General features: G+C 40.7%; 1 protein-coding gene across 1 annotated transcript in view; it reads left to right on the top strand.

Annotated features, from left to right (window-relative positions):
• The window catches only part of csmd2 (CUB and Sushi multiple domains 2), a 221,697-nt gene that overhangs the window by 25,450 nt on the left and 185,680 nt on the right, over positions 1-10,567 (top strand). The window contains exons 9-13 of the mRNA XM_010794261.1: positions 2,496-2,686; positions 2,922-3,057; positions 5,768-5,962; positions 7,590-7,728; positions 9,474-9,661. Coding sequence (XP_010792563.1) covers positions 2,496-2,686; positions 2,922-3,057; positions 5,768-5,962; positions 7,590-7,728; positions 9,474-9,661 — 849 coding nt within the window. The remainder of the gene's footprint in view (positions 1-2,495; positions 2,687-2,921; positions 3,058-5,767; positions 5,963-7,589; positions 7,729-9,473; positions 9,662-10,567) is intronic.

The following is a 10,567-nucleotide window of genomic DNA, read 5'->3' as shown; positions in this document are numbered from 1 at the left end:
GCTAGGATTTTTTCTTGCCGGTCAAAGGTCCGGAAATAATTTATTTTACCGGACAAATTCGAAACTTACCGGTCATGTTTCAATAATAATAATAATAATAATTGTGTCGGAGAGTTTCCGTTAGCAGGTAATTACCAGACTATGACCGGATATGCTGATGTTTAAAACTCAGTTAATGGGGCTCATTTTTATATTGCTTCAGTTCCACAAACAACATTACATTCAAACAAACTACTTGTAGTAGATGAAGTGCATTATTCAAAAGTTTAAATTAACTTTGGATAATAACACGGGAGAAACGGATCCACTCTTTTCCTCTCTCCCTCCCCCTCTCTCCCGACAGCCCGTCAGTTTCTCATGCAGCGCGCTAAACAGTGGGCGGGGCTTCAGGTGATCATGCAGCAGCTGATCTGATCTCTCTCTCGCGTCCGATTACACTTCACTCGCGTTTATGTCCATATCGATCAGATCCAGCTCTCCTGATCGGCCTTCATAGAGAGCACCTATCAAACTATTAAGAGTGAATATCGGCTGATTATGATCGGCGGCCAATCGATCGGAGCATCCCTAATTATTACCGGACATTTTGACCGGCAGGTTTTGAATTTACCGGTTTTTAATACATTTTACCAGCTAAAAAACGGTAATTACCGGCTAACGGAAACCCTGCCATACATATGTATGTTTGTGCAGAGGGCTGCATAATAAATGATCAGATTATCCCTGCAGTTTGCCCAGCAGAGGCTTATTAGCTAATTAACGCCATGAAAGACCAACAACACCAGTGTCGGAGTTAGAGGGTGAAAAGAGCTGACCCATGCGGATAATGTCCACTGTTGTATAATTGATCATATAATAGGATGGACAAAAGGTGCAGTAGATAAACATCACCAGGCTGAATGACACAAGAGTCACTTTGGTCACATAACACTGGAACATTCTGTTTGTTATGTAAATATGTATCAAACTGTTATAGTAATGTAGACACTTTTGTCATTGAATTTGATAATGTCAATATGAGGATTTGCTTTTTCTAAATGTAGAGCTGTCCATTGCCTAGTTGGTTGTTTGCCTCTGCGTCAGGTACTAGGCATTGTTAATATTAATATAATGTGTTTATATGGTGGAACACATTCTGATCAATCTGGTGGCTCGTAGCGTTTTAGTAAAAAATGATTAAGTCATCATCATGTTAGGGCAATAGGCAGAAGCCCTGTCATCACTCAATTGAGACCAAGGATGATGATATTAAAAAGCAAAATTGCTCCTCCACTGCTGGGTAAGCATTTGACTTTGATTAATTAAATAATAAAAAGGAACAGTTGGCTGTAAATTATAATAGTTGTATTCCCACGAGTCGGCTATTATGTCGGCTGTGCATATTCAAAACCGAGTGTCGACTAAGAATTTCTTTAGTCAAGGACAGACCTAATTGTATAATGCTAAAACGACCTCAACCTTTCCATGTTTTGTTCTTTAACTTTGAACTTGATTACGCTTACTTGGTGTTGATTTTGACATTTCAATTAAGTTTACGGTAATTTAATTTCCTGGTCAACCTACGTACATGTTGGAAACTCTGTGTTATTTGAAAACATCCCCTAACCGTGAAACAGCCCAGCACGTCGACGCCAGACACATCTGCTTTTTAAATGAGCTATTCTTCATCTGAAATCTATTTAGTCTTTGAAAATTGACAAAGATGCAGAGTTGTTTCAGAAATGGGTGCAAGTACCCATGACAGCCTGAAAGTCTTTTTCCTATCAGATCTCCTTCATATCTCAGTGAAGGAGAGCACTGTCATTGACATCATATTCATACTTCCTTTTTTTCATGAATAAAGCAGACATTGTGGTCTAGCTTTTCAAAGAGGGCCACATCTGCCCAGTAACATCAAGGTATTGTGCTGTTGCTGTCTAAGGATATCGAGTAATTGGGATCAAGTGACAGCCTTGATAGTTGTCAGAGAGGGAGTTCAGAGCCTTTTCTTTTTCATTGACAACACAAAAAGAAAATTATTTGTTCTTCTTAAGTGTTGTAAGATTCAGTTTGGCTTAAGATGTCTCTATCCCCATTTCATGCCTCAAGGCTTACTTGACTTATTTTTCCAAAAAGCTCCTCCCTTCATATAACGCTGTATAAATGGTAACATTTTTGCCGTAATGAGCAACAAACAAATGTTATGATATGATGTCTTTGGCAATTTTCATCAATATCAGACATATTTAGTTGTTGTTCCTTGTATATCCAATGGACCAATTGTAAGCCCAAGGTAACTGTAATTGTACACAGTGTATTATGGTGGTGTCTGCTGTCTTTATGATGTCTAGAGAGTGTGTGGTGTGGTTTACACCAAAGTATCTAATCATATTGTCCCTCGGCAGAAGTAAACAGAATTTGTTGTTCAGCCTCCTAAACCATATTCAGTGCATGTTGCTTTTTTTTCTTTCTTTCTCCCTTTCTCTCTTGTCTATATCTCTTCATCACCGCTATAGTTTCCTGTTTCTTCAACTTTACCACTCCATCCGGGGTGCTCCTGTCTCCTAACTACCCTCAGGAGTATGGCAACAACATGCACTGTGTGTGGCTCATCATCAGCAACCCTGAGAGCCGCATCAATCTGGCCTTCAACGACCTCAGCATGGAGAAACAGTTCGACTTCCTCTCCATCAAGGACGGGGGAAAGGTACTGTTGAAAAAAGCTGTGTCCTTGGTTTCTTGGTGTATTCTTTTAGTGCAACTTCAACTATCGACATGTCATTGTGTGTGTGAGCAGAAGCAGCCTGAACAAATAAGTTTCTAAGCTGTTTGTGTGTTTGTCCTTGGTCTTATGTTATCTGTATATCTCCTGTTGCTGCTGTTCTCTCTCAAACGATTACTCTCTTCAGCATTTGGTCTCATCAGATATGTGTGTTTATCAGGCGGAGTCTCCTATCCTGGGCACCTTTTCCGGTAACGTCCTACCTCCTTCAATAACAACCAGTGCCCATGTTGCCCGGCTAGAGTTCCTGACTGACCACACCTACACAGACAGAGGCTTCAACATCACCTTTACAAGTGAGTATGAAATGTTACTTCCAATAAGAAATAGGGAAGTCTTTAAAGCTTATCACAAAAACCTGCTCTGACTGGACGTTTAGTATTCTAGATTGTTTCTGCGTGTACAATTTCTGTGCATGCATGAATCATCTGCCATATCTTTGTTTCCCATTGTATGACTGCATAAACCCCTTCAGCAAAAGATTCCAGTCGCAAAGAGGAATGACAAAAACCCTGTCTTTATTGTCTAAATAGAAACTTGACATCCAAACAAAGATGCAGCTTCCTTACCTGACAGATACTTCACGGCTGAGCTCATTATGTTCTATTCTGGGTAGCTGCTGACTTCTGAGGAAACTCCAGATGGGTTTTTTTTACTCTGACGCAGAACACGTTGGCTGCATGCTGGTAAACCCATTTCATGGATATACTGTACCGTGAGGGTTTGGCAGCAGGATTATTGCTTTCGTTGCTTATGCATTCTTGTGAAATGAGCCTGATCTTTGCATTATCCACATCCCAATATAAACATCTCCCTAGTTCCTAACCCTAACCCTTTTAAAGCCACAGAGCTGTTTTAGAGACAGTAAAGGTGCCGTTGGGAGGTTTGTCTTTATACGGTTTGTTGTCCATTAGTTGCAGTGACTCACTTTAATGCAGGCAATGAAATGTTATTTTTACTTTTACAGTTTGTTGCTCTTGATGTGGTCTAGTGTGTGTTTCTCACTTTGAGTTTAACACGGTATCATAGAGTTAATGTATAGCACACCATTAGTTAGCAAGGTTCAGGCATGATGTCCACACACATCCAGCCACAGTGGTGATACATGTGTCAGACAAGAATATCACTTACTGCATTAGAACTAAACATTCTTTAAGGAATCAAAATCTGCCACATAAAAGATTCCTTCCCTTAAATTACAGCTACATTCTTTTTTACATCACTCCAACCAAATTATTCATTTGAAATGAAGGACATTTTACTGAAACATGTAGCCTTTAAATCTTCATAAAACGAGCAGCAGAACATGAAATAGACTTCACCTTTAATCTCATCTAAACCTGTCTGTTTCTATTACTAATGTTAAATATACCCGAACGCTACTCAACACACAGATATACCCTTGACTTTTGTTAACGTCAGCATCACATATGGCACTAATCGTTTTTCATTGAGCCTGTATCTTCGTAAATTGGGTCTAATTTGTACATCAAAAAAAATGTGCCCTTTATGCTTTGAATATCATGTGAACAATTATAATACATCGTGTGCCTTAATGTCCCCTGTTCAAAAGCTGTATCATGTCATATGTATGTCTGAAGTCAAGCATTTTCCAGATGCACTATCATTATAGTTATTATTTGTAATATTTTTCTTGTAGTAATCGGCACATGCCATACTTAATATCAGCTTTGTAGCCATTGACAAATTCTTAAAACAGTATTGGTAATTTAACTGCACAATATATTATTTGATATGTCGTCATAGCAATGTCAACCAGTGTGATAAACTCATCTGGACTTAATATTGCAACTTATTCAGTTATTTAATACACTGTATTGACCGGAATGTAGTATGGCAATATTCAGAAGACTGGTCCTGTATTCTGTTTCTAGCTTTTTAAACCATTCCTGTTTGAGCTGAAAGAAACTAACATCAGCCTACCCAGAATGCTTTAGGGACATGGCTTTAGCTCATTTGCAAGCATGTCATCCACCGAACCCAGGTGTCTCTTTAAAACCACAATGTGGACAACACATGGTGGCTAATGAATTAATAAGCAAGTTAGATGAATAAATTACCACTGCAGCGTGGTAAATGAATGTCAGCAGCAGTTAATTGAAGATGACGGTTAGTTCCTGAAAAACAGTGTCATTTCACTGCAGGTCTGTTTTGGGGGGGGGGGGGGGGGGGGGTAGCAATGAGCGGACAGCTTCCGTCATTCATGTTAATTAAGGACATGCCAAACTGTATTGAGGGGATTTTTGGCACATTAATAAATAAGATGATCGTGATGGATGAGGTTTGCCTGGCACTCTGTTTGGGTCCAATGGCTACAGAAGAGGGATTCATCAACACCTACACGTGTCACCCACCTGCGTGTGTGTACAAGAGTGAGAGCGAGAGAGTAAGTGAGAGGGAGAGACAGGCGCAGGTGATGTATTTGTTTACATGCCTTGTTCCAGGGTTATGCCTCTTCTTGTGTGACTGTGTCTCGTACCCATCCTTTTATAACTGGTTCCTGCCTGAAGTTTCATTGAGAAGCTTAATATATAAAGTCCTGATGATATATGAAATATATTTTCCCTGTTCCTCCACTCCACGTATCGTTCCACCATGTCATCTGGCGCTGGTAATGTGCATACGGTGAGGTTTCACACCCTCTGGAATCACTGCAGCAGGGTGAATCAATGTGACTCACTAATTGAAACAAATCTCCTCTCGTTAAATGCTGGCATTGTTAATTGCTGACAGAAGGAAAAAAAACTAGTTTTGTCCAGAAACTTGACTAATTATTTTAGAATCTCAATGGAAATGAGTGTCTTTCCACAGAAAGTCTTACATGTGACAAGTATTAATATCAGCAGAAATGCAGGTGAAATATTCCTCTCACAAATAAATATGCGCCTGTTGCCTAAATGTGACTAAGGGAAGTAATCACTGAATGTTTTTGTAACTTTGATTCTTCTTCACACTAACCCTATGTCCTCTCTGCATTTCCGATAGCATTTCGCCATAACGAGTGCCCAGACCCGGGTGTGCCGGTGAATGGGAAGCGCTTCGGTGAGAGCCTTCAGCTGGGCAGCTCCATCTCCTTTCTGTGTGAGGAGGGCTTCGTCAAGACTCACGGCTCGCAGACAGTCTCTTGCATTCTCAAGGATGGCAACGTGGTGTGGGATAATGCAGTTCCCCGCTGTGAAGGTGAGTTCATCTAGTCATTCACAAATGTTACAGTTGGACCTAATTTCTTCTTAGTTTCACTTAGTTTACGTCTGAGGAGAGTGTTTTTTTTTTCATTAGCTGGCATTACATTACAGCCTATGCTAGAGACTACAAAAAAACGTCCTTATGATAACTGACATTGTTTAAAAATATTTGTAAAGATGGATTTATCCCATATTTTTTAACCAGTCACACATTGTATCTAAGATGGCATTGTAGGAGTTGTGTCTAAGGATAATCTAGATATAATCACTTTAAATATGCAGAGGATTTAAACCATTAGGAGGAATTTGCATATATTTTCATCTGAGAGCATTCTTACCGTGGTCGAGCATCTCATTAGCCAAGTGCCCACTGTGTTATCCCTTAAAAACTGATGAAATGAGAGTATTTGTTTTGATGTTCTTTCTAGCTGGTAATGTAGCATAACTGAATCTTGTGATTGTAAAGAGATTATATCTTCTGCACATCCAAACAGCAAATGGATTGGTGTGTATAAAGGGAAGGAAATCAATCAACATCAAATCTATCTAAAAATGGATTTGCTGCTTCGTCTTTGATGGATTACTACATTTATTTTACAAATGTTGCATATACGACTAATTAATATCAATAATACCATAAATTCTCCTGAATCTGACGAAAGGGAAGAGATTGCATGAGATGATACAGAAGCTTTGTTTTGCTTTCAAATGATCTGTTGTTGCAGACATGCTGTGCTTACATGCAGATTGCTGAACCGTCCATTTACCCCTCTCTGACTCAATATCAATAAACAATTTCCAGCAAATCAGAAAAGGCCAATAGAGCTGGCAAAGCGAAGATACAGCTAGGTGGTAACCAGCTCAGGCTCTTGGACACCGGCAGCGTATCCCATTAAGCACGGACATGGTTAGAGCTCTGAGGGGTCTAATCAGGCTCTCTATTCACGATACACAGAAGAGAAACCATTATGAAAACATGTCACTTCCCCCTGTGCCACAGCAGCTTTGTATTCCTCTGAGGGCATCTATCATACCCCTGCGTTTGTAGAGTAATGCGTTTTATAGATGTCCTTCAGTATGCTGAGTTGGCTGATTAAATCATTCCACTTCAAAAGGAGCCAGGAGCTGGCACTGTAACTAAGCCCTGCTCCGTGTGTTCTGGTTAGGCAGTTACAAAATGCACGGCAAAGTGAAACCCGTAAGACGATGAGACGGGGGTCGATGTGCTCAAGCGTCTTTTGTTCTAGCGATCAAAGACACTCTGTTTTCTCAGTTTGATGGGGGTGACAGCGGCGCCTTTTAAGGGAGGGGGTTTGACGGATTTAAAGACAGCAGCATAAGGGAGGAGACATATGCATACACATGGTTATGTAATGCATGCCCTTGTGCACACAGATACACGTCCGATGGAGAGGTGTGTCCCTAGGAGAAAATGGTTAACCTTGAAGTGAGACGTCTCCAGTTTACATTAGACAGACCCTGGCACTAAAAGAAATGGGATGAGCCCCGTCTGATGCATGGAATCATCTGTGAACACTGTCATACGTCAGATGGGGAAGACATGCATAATTCAATCTCTATCTGTTCTCTCTCTCACTCGGTTTCTTCTCTCTCTCCGTCAGCCCCATGTGGAGGGGAATTGAAGGCTCCCAGTGGGATCATCCTCTCCCCCGGCTGGCCAGAACTCTATAAGGAGGCCCTTAACTGTGAATGGATCATTGAGGCTCCTCCAGGCTACCCCATCAAGATCATCTTCGACAAGTGAGTCACAAAGATAGCAACTGCTGCTGTGTAAATGTTTCTTTTTTCGTCTATTTTTCAGGGCAAGCTTTACTTTACCTTGTCACAATTACAATATGTGCTCACATTCTTCCCACTGCTTTATTTAAGAGGACATTAGTATAGTATGCTCATTTCAGGTTTCATATTTGTATTTTGAGCTTCTACTGTGACATGTCCCCATGCTTTCACCCTCTGTCTGAAACCAGAGCCCAGTCTGCTCTGATTGGTTAGCTGGCCGGCTCTGTTGTGAGTGGTCAACTGCTAAGAGATGTCCCGCTTCTTAGCCAATCATTTACCATGTGTTGGAGGGCTAGCCAATAGAAGCGCATGTGTTGCTTAGTGATGTCATTATGTTACGGAAGTAAACAAAGGAGTCCAATGGAGGCATTCAGGCAGGAGGGATTGTGCGTTAGAGAAACTCCCTCTGGAGGGAACTTTTGGATTTTAGCCTGTGCAGACCATTTATATGAACACAAACCTAGTAACACACTACAGGAAAAGGGAAAAGCCCAAAAGCATAAAGAGCCCCTTTAATCTCTTCCTCTGTCTTCTCTTTCTGGTGGTTATGCAGTAGATCTAATGCGCATTAACATACACCACCAACTAGGATAACAATATGTTTTATTTAGTGCACACTCATAAGTATTTCATTCTTCATCTGATAGCCCCTCCCTAATGATCCACAAATGTACTTACAGTTTAAACACACACACATTTACTGTTAGAACTCCACTTAAACTTCAATGTTCTATATGTACATGACTTTGCAACGCATGTGTAAGCGGAGATGGTCCGTCAAGGGGAACCACAGAGATGGGAGAGATTTGTCCTGATGTTTGTGGAAGATAGAGATGTACACTCGCAGGATCAAACGCTACATTAGCGTTTCACGAAGGCTCATCGTTGCGAGCACATCCCGTCCTCGTCCCTGACATGCAATGCAAACTGAATACAACATAAATGTGTGTTGCTCTTTCATTTGTATGTAACATCAATAAAACACCACAAACCGCTTCATTCAGATGACATGGTTCTGAAGCCCAGCAATTTATTCATGGCTTTGAAGATGAGTGGCTCTGGCAACAAAGAGGGAAACACACAACAAGCATGCACACACACACACACACACACACACACACACACACACACACGCACACACACACACACCAATGCAAGCCAAATGTCTCAGGATTTTTCTAAAACTCATCATGTACAAATTAGAAATAATTCAGCTAATTTATAATTAGCATGTGGGTTAAAAGCAAAATGTTCTGAGTTGATGTTAATTCAAGCATCAATCTCTTTTATTCAGATTACAGGGAACGTGACATTTTAATCAATGATCTTTTTAAAAATCACAACCCTGCTTTTCGGTTGGTTTTATAATCAGTTCATCAGTGGAGTTCCTTGATCATTCTAAATGTCTCTTACTGATTATTATTTACCTAAAATCTAATTCGCCCACTTTGACATTACAAGTTATTTAGCTGAGACTTTTATCCAAAGCGATTTACATAGACTTGAACCGTAGACACCTACAGGAGTGATCTGCGGTCAGCTATCTGCGGTAAGGACTCTTCAACATGTTGACTGAAGGGTCTTGGATTGCAGCATGAACCCTCTCACTCCCCAATCAGTGCATTAACCCTCTGAGACATAGGTACGTGGGATCCAGTAGAGACAATCACTTACAGCCAACTTACTTTGTTTTACTCTGTTCTCAGGTTCCGCACAGAGGTCAACTATGACATCCTCGAGGTGCGCGATGGACGTTTTCCCTCTTCACATCTCATTGGCAGTTACCAGGGAACCCAGGTTCCCCAGTTCCTCATCAGCACCTCCAATTTCCTGTTTCTCTTCTTCTCAACTGACAAGAGCCACTCGGACATCGGATTCCGCATACGTTACGAAAGTAAGAGCTTAAAGTGCGCCAAAAATCAAACACATGGCCAAAGAGACAGTACAGTAAATGAAGGGCTTATTTAGCCGTGCTTCATAAGCCTTGTTCACTGTACTTGTAAAAGCTTTACAATCTCAGATGTAAATACAACCTCCGCAAGCTGTCAATTTCACCATGAAGCTGTTCTCATTAGAACACCTATAATTAGAAAGTAAATGGGGTTAGATTGTTGTGTCAGATATCGCTGCCTTGGCACACATTGCCATACACGCACACTTTAACCACACACCGGTCTTCAATCATGCTTTAAATCCAAACCTTAAAGGTGGGGTAGGTCATTTTGGAGAAACCAGCTCGAGTGCGCTAGAATTTGAAAATACACAACCGGAAAAAATCTGCCACTTCCTTACAGAGCCCCTCCTCCAACACACACAAACGCGCACATGACCAATGAGGGCACGGGATAAGTTTGTGCACAGATGGAAGGCTGACAGGCAGGTAGGCCATCCAGTTACTTTAGCCGGGCCGGCTCAGATGATTGGCCGTGCTTTTTACAGTACTACGGCTTCCACAGATAAAATGTTTGTATGTATTTATTGTCAAAGCATTTAATATATTAATTGCTATCGGGGTGTTAAGAGCATTCCATGGAATATAACAAAAAGTGTTTCTGAAATAAATTACATACCCCACCTTTAAAGCAGGGGTGTCAAACTCAAATACACGGTGGGCCAACATAAAAAAATGGGTACTAGTCGAGGGCCGGACTGGTTCAATGTTTATTGCAAAACTTATTGAAATGAACTTATTGCACATATAAACCTGGAACTAACAGAGCTTAAATTATTGCCTATAAAAACAACATTAAACATTAAAGGTAGACCTAATCATGCAAAATGCACTTTTGTACGTCTTTTA

The sequence above is a fragment of the Notothenia coriiceps genome, unplaced genomic scaffold, assembly GCF_000735185.1.
Source record: "Notothenia coriiceps isolate Sejong01 unplaced genomic scaffold, NC01 NC01_scaffold00037244, whole genome shotgun sequence".
NCBI lineage: Eukaryota > Metazoa > Chordata > Actinopteri > Perciformes > Nototheniidae > Notothenia > Notothenia coriiceps.
The sequence above is the reverse complement of the archived record's forward strand: the minus strand, read 5'-3'. Positions and strand labels throughout refer to the sequence as shown.